Here is a 17,998-nt window from a genome sequence, read left to right on the forward strand (position 1 = left end):
ATGTGTGAGATTTTCTGAAGATTAGAATTATAAAATATTTGTACACTTATAGGAAAAAACTGAAAGGGAAGGGAAATGTTGAACACAGAATAAAAAAGATGCATGTAAGAATAATGCCTAAAAGGGGTGAAAATGAATGGGGCACAACACATGACTGGGAGGGGGACCTCGATATGAATGAGGACAGTGCATTCATTATAACAGGATGGAATCAGAGGAGATCCTGATATTGTTAGATTTAGAGATTTTGTTGAAATCTACAGCTGTTCTTATTTCTCTTAACTTCTCAAGAATGTATGCAGGAGATTATAGCCCAAGATGGTGTTAAATATTTTAAAAGGTAAAACAAGCTATGAATTCACGATCTTGTAGAATGGGGAAAACATTTTTAAGGGAGAAATGCAATAAGATCACCCAAAATTGCTCTGTTCCCATCCAGTATGTGGGCATGAAAAGAGAACAACTGACATGGCTGCATATTTTTTCCCAGTCACAGAAAGCTACTTGGTTATAGGTAGACAGATGGTAGCTTGGCATATAATTGGAGTTCCACCAGGTAAGTAAATCAGTTACTTGGAATGCTACTTTTAACTGCCTGCTGGTCAGCTTAATCAGAAGCCAGATTGTACTGTTAACTTGCTATGTCCCAGTAGCTAGACTTGTGATTTCTTTGTGTTGAGTTTCTTTATGTATAAAATGGATAATCAATGCCTAATTTACTGAAACAAATGAAAAATACAAATTATCATGCCTTAGGCTTCCAATAAAAAAGGAAACATTGTTTGGATTTTGGTACCAGACCATCCACATTTAACATTCACCTTTATTATTTATTTATGATATGAGAAATTACTTAGCTTCTTCTTAATTACTTCTTTCATAAAAAGAGGATAATATTAACGCCCATGTTCAAGGTTTCTGTGCTAGATATAAAGGCAAGTAGGACAGAACTTGCTATAGCAAGTATCAATCAATCACTATATGAAGTCATTAACACAATTATTATTAATCAAGGTAATTAAGTAAACACAGATTTAATAAAGTTTTTAATTCATCTTGCCTTCTCTCTTTAGGTACTGGAAATGCTCTTTTGAATGGACAAAGCAGTGAAATAGTGTTCAGAAGCAATGGGAATATTATCAGAGAGCTCACTAATATCACATTTGGTTTCAGAACAAGGGACGCGGATGTGATAATACTTCATGCTGAGAATGAGCCTGCATTTCTTAAGCTTAGCATTCAAGATTCCCGGTTCTGTTTTCAGTTGCAAAGTGGCAACAGTCTTTATAGTCTGCACCTCACAAGTCTGCAGCCAGTGAATGACGGCACATGGCACCAAGTGACTCTTTCCATGACAGACCCCCTGGCCCAGACCTCCAGGTGGCAGATGGAACTGGACAACCAAACATCTTCTGTGACCAGTGAAATTGCTACTGGAAGCCTTGACTTTTTGAAAGAAAACACAGACATTTACGTGGGTGACCGGTCTACTGACAACGTGAAGGGCTTTCAAGGGTGTCTGAGTACAATAGAAATTGGAGGCCTTTATCTCTCTTACTTTGAAAATATTCCTGGCTTCACAGATAAACCTCAGGAAGAGCAGTTTCTCAAAATCTCTACGAATTCAGTGCTTACCGGCTGTTTGCAGTTAAATGCCTGCTACTCCAGCCCCTGTTTGCATGGAGGAAACTGTGAGGACCTCTACAGCTCCTATCGCTGTTCCTGTCCCTTGGGATGGTCAGGAACACTCTGTGAACTCAACATCGATGAATGCTTTTCAAACCCCTGTATCCATGGCAACTGCTCCGACAGTGTGGCAGCCTACCACTGCAGGTGTGAGCCTGGATACACTGGTGTGAACTGTGAAGTAGATATAGACAATTGCCAGAATCACCAGTGTGCAAATGGGGCCACCTGCATTAGTGACACTAATGGCTACTCTTGTCTCTGTTTGGGAAATTTTACAGGAAAATTGTGCAGGTGAGCATAAAAGTCCACGCCAAGCTTCGTTTTTGGAGCTGTAGCCTACAATTTCTTTGTCAAATTGGAAATCTCTCCCCTCAGGGTGTACCTATGTATCATCCTCCGTCACACTTTGATGGTGTAAAGACAAGATTTATTTTGCTGAGGTATCCTACAGGTATGAGGTCTTTCAGTCAGACAGTGAACAGTGTTTTCTCAGTCATCTTTGTTAGAATATGTCTCATGAGTTAGGGCCCAGGGTCTGACAGACTAAGATCTCAGGAAACTCATACATTTACCATAAATGCAAATTTATGAATTTTAGTATCATTAGGGAAGGCAGGACTTTTATTACTACAGTAATGCTCTAAGTTATTTCAGTCAGGTAAATCTATAAAATCCTAAAAAGTCTACATTACAGTGGAATTCAAAAAGGTAAAATTATGATTGCCAGAAGAATGTAAAATTAACATGTTTTTATAATTTTGTCAGCCATCAATTAATGAGGGAACAAGTAAGATATAAAAACCAGTTCAAAGAAAAATAAGAACAGATATGTATATATAAAACAAAAATAAATGTATTAGTCCCTTCCTATCACTGAAACAAAATATTCAATACTTGCAATTTAAAGGAAGAGAGGTTTATTTGAGCTCATGGTTGCAGTGGGTTAAGTCAAAAGTTGACTGACTTCAAGAAAGAAAGGGAAAGAAACAAGGGCCTTGTGGAGGATAGCTGCTTATCCCATAGCAGCAAGAAAGCAGAGACAAAGAGAGAGACAGAGAGACAGAGAGAGAGAGAGAGAGAGAGAGAGAGAGAGAGAGAGAGAGAGAGAGAGAGAAGAGAAAAGAGCCAAGGACAAGAATGTATTCTTCCAAGTCACATACCCAATAACCCACATCTGCAGACCAGACCCTACCTCCAAATACATGAGATATTTGGGAGACGTTTTAGAACTAACCATTATAATGAGGAAATGAATCTGCTAATAAATGCAAAACTGCTTAATATCTTACAGGAAAAATAGTGTTTGATATAATTGTTTCTACATTATGCCTATCGATTGCCTTAATACACATTCATTTGCACTTTGATAAACAAGAATCATTTGTGTTAGTAACATTTTCTACAATTTACTGTACAGAGTTATAATATCGCTTAGTAAAGAAAATCTAAGGATATGCTGCTATAGAATCAAATAATACTAGAAAATCCTTTTTGGGACATCTAGCATTCCACTGAAAGAAAATCTTCTCATCTCTTTTGCCTATTTCAACATATTTCATAATTTTTTTTTCTAAAATTACAAGATCAGTATTTTATTTTAAGCTATAAAAAAGCAATAAGAAATGGTATTTTCCTTCTAAGTCACATTGCTTCAGTATTTCTACATGTCATCATTGCTTTTACAAGTTATACTGCTTTAAATTTACTAAATAATTGAGACTTTATGGGGAGGTGAGAGAGAGCCATTATTAACAAGGAATACATTCCAAGGCTTTGACAACAACACCTGCTGTGGGTTGGCAGCCTATAGATATTACACTAATTCAGAGGTAGTACCTTAATTGCATCCTAACTGATACAACATGTAGCTATCCCCATATAAAATTGTATGTTTCTTCATAACATTTATATTCAAAGCCTGTGGTGGGAAAGCCCAGTGAAAAGTGCTAAGTGTTGACTTTCTGGTTGGATCTTGCTTCTTGTCAGTTAACCAGCTGGTTTGCCAATAAGTAAACAAACGGTCTGATTAAAAGCAAGAGAAATTCTGGCTCAAAATCAGCAGTGTTCAATAGTGACTGAGTAAGTGAATGTGTAGCTAGTTCTGCAGAGCGTTTTTCTGCCGAGTTCATCCAAGTCAAGTTCTCAAAGACTAAAGTTCTAAAAGTACCTTCTGATGAGATGCAGAAGTTATTTATTAAACCTAAGATATACACAACTTCACTTTTGCATTGCTAATTGATCCCTTTCAAAGCTGGTTGACACTTTCGACTCCTTTGAAATGTCCTTACCTTATCTTCTTTTAAAAGTAGAATTGATTAGTTCTTGTGAGAAGAACCAAGGCTACCATCGCCTAGTCTGGTCTCTCTATTTAAGCTGCAATACACATAATAGGACAAATGAAGTTCATTTTAAATTACCTGAATATATTTTCTATACTGTATCTGGTGCCATGCACACATACAGTGAGTCAAAGTACTTGAGCAACACACTTAAAATCTTCTTTCGAACATCAGTCCCTTCAAATAACTGAATTTTTTCTAGCAACTAGGTTCTGCTTAGTTTTTAGCAATTTGTTCTGCCTTTTATAATGATTCTTTAACATGTTCAGCTTTGTTGCTGCACAAGAGAGCGACGCGCTGAATTCACACGCATTTACTACAGTGTTATAGACCAACCTTCTGAACAGCGCTTGGCTTGCATTCCAGAAAGCTATGAGTTATGACAGAAGGAGCAGAAAGTCTTGGCAGGGCAACCGAAGTTCAGCTCTGAAAGCCATCCGAGAAATCACATGAGTGCTTAGGTACCAGAGTGCTGTCCTTGCCTTCCTGGCCTTTATAGAGACGCAGTTTTCCTATGGTCTCTGTTGATTTATGAGGAAAGCAACAGCAAATCTAGCTATAGCAAGTTCCTTTCCAGCCCTAAATTTATTGCAACCCTATGGCATAGATCTTATCTCACGAATGAAAACTGTAGAATGGAAGATAGATAGCCATGCCTGCCACAGTACCCTCCAGAGGGGGCTTTTTGCTGGAGAGAGTGTTACTGGGATAACGCAGCCCATCCTCAGCCTGAGTACTTAATTAGCTTGGCATTGACTCCACACGTGAACTTTTCAAAAGTTTTGTTGAATGAAATGAACAAGATGAACAGCTGTGGATGCTACTTTTATCTCGCTAGACACAACAGATTACCCTCAACAGTCTGTGGGAACGAGAGTGCAAATGTTACTTGTTACAACGGAGGAAACTGCACAGAGTTGCGTGCTGAATTAAAATGCATGTGCCGGCCAGGCTTCACTGGACAATGGTGAGTCACATGAGAACCTTATAGAGGAGAATGCTGGGTGAAAGAACAGTGGGATTGCTCACAGTTCATCTTCTCTAATTTTTCCTCTCAGTTCCCATAGGAAATTCTGTGCTGAAATACAGTTCCAGACAGAATCAAGCAATAAAAAAGAAGATAAATTACAGTATAGGTCAAAGAAGAGAACATTTTATTGGCCAAGATCTCGAGTAGGGAAATATGCGTTTTAAGATGTATAATATGTGTTTTGAAATAATTTTTTCTGATAGTTACTTCTGGAGTCACGATTTTCCCCACTAACTCTAATATGTGATGGAAATATGATTACCATTGAAGTAAAAGAAACCTAAAAGATTGCCTTGCGGAATTACCTACAAGCCCCAAAGCCTAACATTTCATCCAGATGATTCTGCTTTTCCTGGAGAAACACTTCAACTCTTTCTTCACCCAGTGAAGGGACAGTCCCTGGCTTCACACAATCTGTAAGCTGCTAAAAGTGTAGGCAAAAAATGCAGTATTTGATGGGCTGGAGATGAGATCAAGAGAAGAAAAGTATGTTCTCTATAAATCTTAACAGATTTCCAAAGGAATCTATCCTCTAAACGGTTGCAAATCTGGCCTTTGTAGGACACAGATATTATAGAGACAAATACACATTAGCCATTCATTTAGCATTATGTCATGAACCTTACAATAATGTTCCTAATTCTTAGAACTCTGCAAGGAAGGTTTTATTGTTTTTATTTCAGAAACTAAGGTTGAGCGGTTAATTTGCATATTAGGTGCCAATTCAATTGTATGCCAGAGGAAGTTTGAGCTGTCTTCAAGGCCTCTGTTCATCTGTTGAAAATGCTTGCATAATTATATGAATGAATCTTTACTCACCAATTATTAAGGAAATAAAAATGTGCTCTTCCATCTCATTTATCACCTGGAATGAGGTATAGAATCTCCGATCAAATTTATGCATTGAACACATTTTAAAATGTCAGACACAACTGATAATTATTTTGGCCAAATTAATTTCCCCTTAAGAGTAGTCAACAAAATAATGGATATATGTGTGCTCCAATTATGCTTTGTACTAATTTGATTTTCTGTTTTTCAGGTGGCTCTTTTAGAATCATGTAGTTATAGCTGATTTGCCAGTTTTATAAAACAGGAGGAAATCCAGGCTATACCTGCATATCACCCTTGAAAAATGCTAGGTGACATAGGTAGCACAAATATACCTGAACTCAGAAAGCATAGAGTGAAGCCACATGCCAGTTTCGATATACCCATTTATTCCGTGCGGTTACTAACTCAAAGATCATTCAGTTGACCTCCGATTGCATACCTTCAAAACACCGATACTGTAAACCTTTCCTTGTCCTAAATATCCAGCCATTCCTTAACTATCTTTAAGTTGCTTCCTGGCTTCATCTCACAGTTTCTGTAAAAGGCACAAAGCACAGAGCTCACCCAAAGCATTGGATTGTTTTTCTCTGCTACTCATTTACAGCATTGTCCTTACAACAAACATTATATTTTCCTCTGATACGTATTCATTTTAAAAATTCACATTTGGCATTTAAATTATTGATCTAAAACATTGAAAAGAGAGAAAGCTCAGAATTTTCCTTTCTTTCATAGGAGACTTTTTTCTTGGATAAGCTTCTCTGATGTACAATGAGTCTGAAACAGCAAACCATTGTTCGACACATTCTGCACTTTCAGAGTCCTTAGCAATCCTTAGTTCCTTCACTGGATGCTAATGGATTTATTTTGCTTTTGTATCTATTAATTATCGTCTAATGAAAGTACCATGGATGATTGTAATACATTCATATGTGTCATTCACTGTTTAGTACAAAATAGAAACAGGTAAGAAAGCAAGAGAAGAGTAGGTAGAGAAAGACTAGAAAGTGTGAGGCAGTTTCTCAAGAGCTACAGAAATGAGGCTTCTGTAACATCCAAGGATACTGAAAAGCTGTCCTCTAAGGAATTGGCTTCTCTCCTGCCTGGTTAAACCTTCTTCTTCGCACTATCATCCCGGCAGGTTGTGAATGATGGATGATGTGCACACTCTGGCCCACCCAGGACACAGAATGCTTGGCAAGCTCCTGTGAGTTGTCAAGTTTTGCTCAGCGCTAATCAAAGGGGTTTCTTTCCAGCCCAGAAGCTTAAGCCAAAAAAGGAAAATAAAATGCCTCAGCTATGCTTGGTATCTCACAGGATAAGGATTTGTTTTTCCTGGGAGAAATCTTCCTTTTCTTTTATACTTTGGATGGCCACAGCCACATGACCTCATCCTCTCATTCTAGCCTGTGATTAGTCTCTGACCCAAATATGGAAGCGCTATTTTTTGGGAGGTGGGAAATTAAAAAGTGTAACTTCTGCATCACAAGATTGTTGAAGAGATCCTTGAAGCTAAGGTTTTTATATGGATTTCCTAAAATAATACTGATGTGTTAATTACTGTCCTATCCCATGGTCTTAGGAGAGTGTTCAGCAGGTGGTAAATAAATAACTAGAGTGATGATATAATGTTGTTGAATTGGTCAATGCCTATACAGATAAGCAAGTTGTTGGTTACAGATAATGATAATTTACTATTTTAAGCAGCTAAATGAAATGAATTGAAAGTATTTCGCCAAAAAGAAGTGATAGGTGCTTCAGATAGATATGCTTAACCGGATTTATACATCACACAACATACACATGTGTCAAAATATTATGGAGTACTCCATAATTATATACATTTTTTATGTTTTATCTATCAGGAAAGAAAACAAGTTGTTAGTGGAAAGCTAGGTAGAAAGGGGCAATGCTCAGGGAAGAAGAAAACTTCAATTTACCTTAGAATTGATGTTGCTTCTTTTGCAAAGTTTGCTTTTGAACGTCATTTTATTGAAACAGAAATTATGCTTAGCTTGTGGAATGCTGGCTTTTATTATTTTTTGGCAAGTGAAATCTTCTATTACCTACATTTGTTTATGTTAAAATGGAATTTCAAAGAAAAATAATTTAGAATCTCCCAGAATTAAACCTTTTGTGTGTGTGTGTGTGTGTGTGTGTGTGTGCCTGAAACTGTGTTTGGTGGCTAGCCAGAGGCACTGAGGCGCTAGATTCTGACAGGCTGTATAGGCTGCTCACTGGATTAATGGTTGGCAAAATATAGCCTCACTTTCCTTGTTCGTCTGTGCACCTAATAAATATTTATAAGGTGGCAAACCCACCAGTGTTCTTGAGGGAGAAAGTGATTTCAGCATGGCCTGTTCCTCATGGATTCTAAATATCTACACCTGCTCTGTCCTTTTACTTAATTCACTGTGTATGTGCACATGTGTGTACACAAATGATTTCTGTTAAAACCAAAACCTGTGAAAGGGATTTTAAGGACCATCTCTCCTGCCATCAAGTGTAAAACTTTGGGGTTGGAAGCTAACATTATGCTGCTTTAGGTGGATAAGGCAAATGGCTTCATAGCCCATGTACTCAACTGAGCCCTGGGCGTCTGGTGTTTCTGTTTATTTTCAAGGTGTGAGACGGACATTGACGAGTGTGCCTCTGATCCCTGCGTCAACGGAGGCCTGTGCCAGGACTTACTCGATAGGTTCCAGTGCCTCTGCGACGTGGCCTTCGCGGGCGAGCGCTGCGAGCTGGATGTAAGCGGCCTCTCCTTTTATGTCTCTCTCTTGCTGTGGCAGAACCTCTTTCAGCTGCTCTCCTACCTCATTCTGCGCATGAACGATGAGCCAGTGGTGGAGTGGGGGGAGCAGGAGGATTATTAACATGCCTTTGAGCGTTCCCAAGCGTAAAAGCCGCTGAATTTCAAGGAACGGCTTGACTCATTTTAGATCTCTAAAACAGGAAAGAAGGGGGGAAAAGTAAAGTAAAAACCATCTTGAAAATTAATTCAAGGCTTATTTGAAGCATTTCACGAACACTTTGTGTCTGTATAAAATACTTCCTGAATCTAGCTTTAAAATGAAAAGGAAAGTTCTTAATATCACCACAAATATCTCGTTATTGAGTGCACTTAGCACAACTATGTTACCACTCTTAAAACTTGTGTGTTTATTCAAAGGAATTGGTGCCAGTTCTGTTGAGAGAGAGGAAGGGAGGGAGGGAGAGAGAGAGAGAAAGAGAGAGAGAGAGAGAGAGTGGGAGAGAGAGGGAGAGAGAACAGGGAATTACATCCCTGAAAATGCAGGAAGAGAAAGACCTGGTGTCATACTGAAGTTATACTCCACAAGTGTGATTTCTGATTTTATAAGACTTTCTTCCAACAAAAATACAAATAACCCTTTCTTTCTTTATCTTCTAATGTTTCCCCTTCCCACACAAATTCAATAGTTTCCGTTTCTGATAAAGTAATGAGTTTATTGACTTTGCTGTTAATATTTACTGACATACTGTTCTTTATACTAAATATCTTTGTGCGGATGTGTTCTTCCAAAGAAGACATTATTTGAAAGAGAAATTACTTTGATTCTATGAATTAATTCATAACAGTTAAAATAACAATAGCCTGGTAGATGTCATTTTGTAAATGTGTCTATATATTTAGGAGCTGCCCTTGTTTGAAAACATAAGGATAATTTATCCATTGGATGATACCCAATGCATATTTAGTTCTAATTGTTTTAAGCAAGTTGTTTTTCTGTGGAAATGACCAAGGTAAACCGACATGTACCACTGAAGACTAAAAGGACAAAATAGTATATTATAAAAGCAAAGAAAATGAATTCCATTTTATTTAGCAATAGTAATAGATTTTAAGTAGCCAATTCATATCCTGTGTAGTATTGGCAGACATTTCAAACTGGAAGTAACTACATTTAATTTTTTTCCTCTATACTAATCCATTTCTTTCACACTCAGGAAATGTGTCCAGCATACTGTGGTTTCAGGTTATCTCTTTCAAAGGGAAATTTTGTGACAAGAGAGTTGGAGGAACCTCTCCCACTAGCGTTTGCAAGTATTTTTTTTTTTCCAGTACCGGGAATCAAACTCATGACCTAGTGCTTGCCAAGCAGGCGCTGTGCCGCTGAGCTAAACCCCCAGCCCCTACAAGTATTTTCAATAAGCATTAATCAGGTTAGAACCCAGAGTACACATGTCATTTTCACTTTTACTCCCTCTTAGATACATCTACAATTGTGTGTTTATGGACCATTCCAAATGTTATATGTACTCTACCAAATATATTTAAGAAATATTCACTCACAGTGTCTTTCTCTGTACAATTATGATGTCTCTATTGTCACTGTAATTATCAATCACTTTTCTAATTTCCCAAATATCCTGTCATGAAATATCTGAATTTTAAAAATACTGTCTCTTTTTTCTTTATCCTTCTGTATGTTCAGCTGTGTTCTGTGTGGCTGCGGCTTTTACACATTTGCATAGGAAAATAAAACATTTTTTCTGCATTTCTTTTCTCATCTTTTGGTGATGCTTTTTGTTTCCCTTGACTGTGGCTTGTAGTGTGAGGTTCACAAGCCAGAAACACACAGAGAGAGAAACACACACATACATACAAAGCACTTAAGAAACACAGATGGTGGTACTGAGCTCCTGAATTGTAACCTCTTTACCCACGTATGTCATTGTAAGTAACATTGTGAGATCGAGGTCAACATCCTGTGTACTTTTGCTCTCCGGCAAGAAATAGTCAGCGTTCTAGAAATGATGGCGATCCTAATTGTTCTTACCATTGGTTTATACTGTCCCTGAGAAAGCTAATGTTTTCTTTGTCTTTTGTTTTTTGTTTTTTGTTTTTAGTTCAATCTACCTCCAAAGGTATCAGGTCACCTAAGTGACAAACGCAACCCTCCTATTCTGGACAGAACTTTTAAAACATAACCTGCATTTGCTTGAATAAACACCATTATTGTTCTCCTCATTGTTCAGCTTTAGCACCTGATCTAAAATGGATGTGTTTCTGGTCTCAGCCATGCTTCCTTCCTGTGTGTGTGTGTGTGTGTGTGTGTGTGTGTGTGTGTGTGTGAGAATGGGGACCTTTCGAAGAAAAGAGACATAGAAATCATAGGTAAATTGGAGAAATTGGTGTTTCGGTAGCAAGGAGAGACAATAAAATGCAGTTATCATTACTTAAAAACTTATTCTGTACCCAGATTGTGATAAAGCATTTTTAAATACATGACTTTTTCAGTTTATTTTCAGTACAAGGCCAATCAAAATTTCTTACATTCTAAACTCCTCACTAAATTTCTTTGGAAAGATCCTTTTTCCATTTCTGGGTTTTAAATATAATTTTTTATGTCTTCATTTTTCAAAATTGAAATGAAGCTTTTCCAAGCATCGGTGCTATATAGAATTCAATAATAATGTAAGTAGGAAACCAGTGAAGGTATCTTTTCTCTCAACTGCCAATATTATTGCTGCTTCGGACTATTTTACTTCTGTTACTTTTTGGACTCATTCAACAAATGCAGTGAATACCTACCATCTGCTATGCCTCATCGTAGGTGCTGGGGATACAACGAACAAATTAGAAATGATGCTTGCTCATAGCAAGCTGAAAATCTCAAAGAAAATATAGGTAAATGGAGAAGGGCAGGTACTAGGTCAGGTTTGGGTGGAACTCAGGACCAGCCATGAGCGTTGTACGTGGAAAGGGCATTTTTCCCAGTTCTAAAAGTGGATGTGGAAGATCGTGGACGTTTCCAAAAGCTGAAGCTTCAATGGGAAGGTAAGCAGGAGCTGGACTGTAGGAGGCATGAGGAGCGAGAATGTCCCCAGAGAAAGGCGCTGCACAGGCGGGGCCACGTGGCTGGAGCAGGGAGCGGGAGCCTGGGAAGGCTGAGGCTGTAGAACTACACAGCCCTTTTAAGCCATGGCTCAGACCTTGGTTTTTCATCGTAAGAGCAACAGGGAGTCTTTGAAAGGTTTCAAACAGAAAAGTCACATAATCACACTTGTACTTTTAAAGATCACTTCAGCTTCTATGTAAAGGACGGATTAAAAAGAAAAGCAAGACTGGATCCAGAAAGACATAGTTAAGAGGCCATTGCAGAAATGCAGACAAAATGAAAGGAGATTTTTATGCTACTTTATGTAGTTGAAGGTAATGTGGGAAAGTGGCTAGATTAACAAAGTGTAAGCAGTCATACCTTGTGATATGGAGAAGGTGTATTCTCAGGGGTGATATGCTGCACTTGGTGACTATTATTTTTTAAATATTTCTTTACTGAATAAATGAATGCGAATAAAGGTTTATAGGCTGTCCACATTATTAATTAATCAGTGTGACTATTCCAATTTGGAATTCAAGAAATAAATTGCGCTTGGTGTATAAACTAGAGACTCATGTTATAGATACATTGAATTTTATATTTCATATCTCCGTGGGTCCATATATATGAAAAAAAAACCCATCTATATTATCTAGCAATTGCTCTATAATAAACTCTACCTCAAATTTAAAACAACACACTCTCATTAGCACCCTGTTGCTCATGGCACTGGAGACTGCTCACAGCTTCCCTGGGTCCTGTGCTCAGGGTCTTACAAGGCAACGTCACCTAGGGAAGGAGTCACATCTGAAGCTCCACTGGGAAGGAATCCACCTGCAAGTCCACAGAGTTTGCTGACAGAATCCAGTTCTTCATGGTGGTGGAAATGGGGGCTCCAGTTTTTTGTGACTGTTGATCAGTGTCAGCTCCAGGTCACACAGGGTTCCCCAGTACAGCTGCCAACTTCTCCAAAGCCAAAATAGGAGAGAGAGATTCTGGCAAGACAGATGCTACAGTCTTATTTAACATAATCGTGTAGCCATGCTCATAAGCACATGCGTCCCAACACACTTGTCATACTCTGTCAGTTACGAACATCACAGTCCCGTCCGCACACAAAGGGAGAGGATCAGAAAAGATTAAACACCAGAGGCGGGGACTGTGAGGCCCGAGTTAGGAATTTCTATGTTCTCTTTCTCACCCTGTGCAGCATATATGCCTTAGGATCTATCTTCCAAGTACGATAGTCCACTGTATATGACCCACTGATGGACTTTTAAATTTCTATTACCCTTTAAATTGCCAGACATTTTATTATTTTGCACATCAACCTTTGTTTTTGCCCATGTCCTATTTTTCACTATAATTGCAGTTCCTTATTTCCTTTTGAATACTTGTGATCCTACTTCATGGTCACTTAAAGACTGTCCTAATAACTCAGACTCTCTGGGCGCTCATTCTTCTATTTTTATTTCTTCAGAATTTACTTATCAGAGTTTTTCCTCATGAGATTTGTAATTTTTATGGGTGGACACAACCTTAAGAGGATTTTCTTTTTCCTGTGGGAGTCCTCGTGCACTTGCTGGGTTGTATAAATGTTTCTGGCTATAATCTTAGCTTTGGTCTTTTGTTGGGCAGCCAGGAGCTTTATCAGTTCAGAGCCTATTTTTGTGTCGTCTGTTTAAGCATTCTCACTATATTCGGAGAGCTTAAGATGGGTTCCACGTCTAATTTCACTATAAGCCCTTTATAAAAACAAGTCAGGGCTTCCGCAGTCTCATTTCTTACCTATGCTCTCATAACTCCACTTTCCAGCTAGATGGGACTTGCTGCCTGCCTTCAGGCTCTCCGCAGCCTCTCACAGTTCTTCCTTTGCACGTGGAGTCTATCTGCCATTTCCTTTTCCTCTTCTGGTGAATTCCTGTCCTTTCCAAAATCCCCAATCTAGGGGAATCCTCTAGGAGCCTTTCCCTGACTGCCCCATAAGAAGGTCACTGTTTTATTCCTGCTCTTCCTTGTCACTGTCTGTCTCTCTTCTTATACCTACTACTTGGTAATATTGTCACCTAAGCATACACACAAATGCCAGGATTCAGTAATAATCTTCTTAAGACAAGGGTTGTCTAACACATATGACAGAGCTGTATCTATCAATGTTTGTAAGAAGAATTTTCAATTTACAGTACATGAAGAGTTTAAAAAGTACTTTCACTTGTTTCTTGATATATTTCTTTGAATAAAAATAAATACAAATCTGTCTAAGATGCACTTTATTATGATATACTTGTAATGAAGTTGTATTATCTTTGTAATACAAAGCAAGCACTTATTCCTACCAGTATAACAATGTCAAAAGGGTAGTGATTAAGTCAGTTTGCATTTTGGTTGTCCTTTAGTTATATCAGCATAATTATACTAGGGCCTGTAAAATCTTTATCTACTAATCCCAATCTTAAATTTGGCCTCCACTAATTTATTTTGTCTTGCACAAGTGTTTTATTTTTGCTTCTTTTTCTAGTAATTTTGGATTGCATTTTGAGCATTATATTTGTTTTTGTTTTTTTTTTTTTTGGTTTTTTGGTTTTTCTCCGGTACCGGGAACCGAACTCACGACCTTGCGCTTGCCAGGCAGGCGCTTTGCCGCTGAGCTAAATCCCCAGCCCCATTTTGAGCATTATAGATCATATATTTTTTAGAGACTATGATTTTTCAAAATAAACTACTTTGTGTTGCCAGGAAGCCAGTTAGTTCATTTAAACTCTCATCTTGGGGGTAGCATGCTGGAGCTGAAATCTCCACCCAACTCTTCTGTCTTTAGTTGGACTGCTTGGAGCTGTCCTACAGGCACCTTCCCGGGCTTAGCCAGAGACAGGAGCAGAAGCCATTTTCGGAATTCAGGCCTCAGTAGGTCTTTCCTGTAGAATTGTAGCACTCTCATTTTTGGAATTTTCCTCTTACTTTCTAGCTAACAAGTGAAACTTGGCTCCTTTGGTTCTTCAAACTTGTAAGATTACAGATTTTTCTCCCAGTTTTAGTTAATGAAATTGTGCTGGTTGGAGACTGTAGTCAGAAAACAGGTTGGAATGAAAAAATAAAAATGTCCCAGTGTTTTTCTTGCTTCTGAGTTCAATTGCCTTATAATATAATTTAAACTTTTATTCACTTGTGCTCACATATTGTTATTTTTTTAATCCTATCCAGATTTTACTTTTTATCTACCCCAAGGTTTGCCTAATAGGAGTGACTTTATTATTGTCAGAAGTTGTAACTGTACTTTTAAATGATCATTTTAAACTATGTTAATGTAAGTTTGTGATCCCATTAAAGGGATGTGATTTTGTTTCTGACTTCTGCACTGCCCAGGTCACTTGAATAGAGTCAAAGGAAAATGTTGAGGACTTCCAGGGCCCACATAAAAGCATTTTAGAAAGAGTGAAATGATAAAGGAATTTTGTTTCCTAAAAGACAAGCCTTAAGGAAAGCATGAAACTATCTTTACATGTTTCAGTGGTTATCACAGGAATGTAAAAGTACACTTGTTCTATGTCAGTACAGCCAGAAGAAATAAGATAAAGGGGTAGAATGTATAGGAAGATTCCAAGTCAGAGAAAGGAAAAATAAGCTAACATTAGAACTGTTCAATAATGGAATGAATTGATTTGCACCAAAGTGAACTCTCACCCCCAGACACCCTCGCATAGAACCGGAGAGACAATATGCCAGAAATATATCAGAAGACGTACTCACACCATGATTGAGAGAGATTCATGTGCCTGAAATTTCTTAAGTATCTATGGTTGATGAACACAACTACTGTATTCTGTGCACAGTTAAGATTGTGGTGTATATTACTCATGATATAAAACTGTAGTCTAGATTGAGAAAAGAAAATTAAATATTTTAGTTAAAGAAAAAGTACAGTGAAAAGGCAAAATACTTGACCAAGATTTCCTAATACTTTGGAGAGATGTAACATTGGGAAGGACATACTTGTGATTCTCAGATCGTTAATCCATTGGATCCTGTTATAGTAAAGAAAGGCTTAAGAGTGAAAAGTCACCGTATTTTTAGTCACACTGATTTATTATGGGGGCTGCTCTGAAATTGAAAACCAAACACCATCAACTCTGACCTGTTTACATCTGAAAGACACCCCTGTCATTCAGAGCGGAATAAGCTGGGCCTGGATGCTTGTCAAGTGATAGGAAATTCTTCTTTGCATTGTGAAATGAGTTATAGAACTCATTAACCTAAGACAGCGAAGCAAGAAATAAAAATAAGCATAGCACAGCAAGGACTTGGAGTCTTGTTCAGTGACAGAATCGTAAATGCTTTCAGAGAGAGTTGGAGTAAAGGCTGATGTCAAGGGCAATGCAGACTGGCCCACATCCCCAGGCTTCTGTTGCAAACAGGGCAGTGGCCAGTGGCACAGCGATTTTACTCTGCATGGCAATTTATGTGTATCCTAAATGTGGGCTGCGGGAAAGAGACAACCAGGAGGAGCTCTTCAAATTATAATTTTAAAGGAGTATTCACTCATCGCTGACTTTCCACTAATTAGCATTCATTAGGGAGGAAATACGGCACTAGCTCTTTTTCCGAAAGAAGCACACATATGGCCACCAGGTATATGAAAAGATGCTCAGTATCTCTAATCATCAGGGAAGGGCAAATCAAAGCCATGGTGAGATCGCACCTCACATGTGTTTGGGTGGCTATTATCAAAAAGCAAATGAGCACAAGTGCTTGAGTGGGTGGAGAGAAACTGACACCTTTGCACACTATTGGTGAGAAGGCAAATGTCAAAACCTCTATAGAAAACAGCATAAAGTTTCCTCAAAAAATTCGAAACAGTATGCTGAAGGTCCGACAGTAGCGCTTAGCCTTGCCTATCTTAGGTAGTTATGCTGTGCATGTTTTATTGGTGTACTATGTTTGATTTACACCTGATACCTTAAATTTGGAGTATTTCTGAGAAATGGAGCAGTAATACAGCATCAACTTACTAAAATACATTTTAAGCCTTCAAAAAAATTTAAAACAGAATTACTCAATTCAGTAGCCCTACTTCTGCGTCCAGAAGGATTGCCCTCAGGATCTCAAAGATATTTCTAGACTCTTATGTTCATTTTAGTATTGTTTCTAAAAGAACTTGGCTTTTTAGGAATATGGGGAAACAACCTAAATGCCTTTTGGAAATTAATGGAAAAAGGAAATATGGTGTACTCATATAATGGAATATTATTCAACCAAAACAAAGTTATGACACATGACACATGACACAATAGGACACTGAATTAACTGAAATCAGCCAAGCGCAGAAGGACAAGTATAGCACGAGTGCATTTCTATGAGATATTTGAAAGAGTCCCACTCATGGAAGAGGAAAGTAGATTGGTGGCTGCCAGGGGAAGGGAGAGAAAGAAATAAGGATTTGCTGTTAAAGGGTATGTATAGCTAATATAGGAAGGTACACTTCCTGTTAAGTGTTCTCAACACGGATCAAAAATATTTAAGAGAATATTAAAAACTTTTAAATGGAGGGAAATAAATCTAATACAAATAGTTCTTACATGCTATTTTGATGCCTTATCAAGCCCTGAAATCAGATCTGATTTAGTTCACTAAGCTGTTTTCCTTTCATCTTTTCACACATTATTAAGATTTCTGCTTCACTAAGTATAATTAATGTTCTTCATTCCTTCATGTGAGGTCACTGCATTGTGGGCTTTCCAGAAATTGTGGGACCTACACTTTCACCTTCAGAACATGTTTCTGTATCCAAAATAGAATGCAAACAGGTAGCAGGAAGAGGAGAATGCTGGATGGGAGGGGTAGAGCTACTGAAACATTTAGTGTCAAGCAGTAAATAATTGTGGAAAACAGGCTGTTTACCATGGAGTAACTAACCAACCATATCACACTGCATTTCTGCTAGTTGTCAAGTCAATCTTGTCAACAACTAAAATCTCTCTGAAATGACGATCACCTTTAGAGCACTGCACTTAAGGAAACTAATGTTTTAAATAGTGCATTTACGTGTTCATCACCATTTATTGAAGGCCTTTTACAGCAAGCTCCTAAGACAGGCAAGATAAGGTTCTGAAATACAGTGTACACAGAGCGTGTGTTCCTGCCCCAGAGAGCTTAGATAAGAGAACAAGCCCATAGCTCCTTGCATAGAGTTCTTTTTTTTTTTTTTTTTTTTTTTTTGGTTTTTCTCCGGTACTGGGAACCAAACTCACGACCTTGCGCTTGCC

General features: G+C 38.1%; 1 protein-coding gene across 3 annotated transcripts in view; it reads left to right on the plus strand.

Moving 5' to 3' along the window:
- Crb1 (crumbs family member 1, photoreceptor morphogenesis associated) overlaps positions 1-17,998 on the plus strand; it is a 188,184-nt gene that overhangs the window by 148,640 nt on the left and 21,546 nt on the right. For all 3 annotated transcript variants that reach the window (XM_005375121.2, XM_005375122.2, XM_013521884.1), the window contains exons 9-11: positions 1,074-1,980; positions 4,867-4,995; positions 8,516-8,642. In XM_005375121.2, the coding sequence (XP_005375178.1) occupies positions 1,074-1,980; positions 4,867-4,995; positions 8,516-8,642 (1,163 nt within the window). The remainder of the gene's footprint in view (positions 1-1,073; positions 1,981-4,866; positions 4,996-8,515; positions 8,643-17,998) is intronic.

This window comes from Chinchilla lanigera, unplaced genomic scaffold (genome assembly GCF_000276665.1).
Source record: "Chinchilla lanigera isolate Chin_1 unplaced genomic scaffold, ChiLan1.0 scaffold00005, whole genome shotgun sequence".
NCBI classification, from domain to species: Eukaryota; Metazoa; Chordata; class Mammalia; order Rodentia; family Chinchillidae; genus Chinchilla; species Chinchilla lanigera.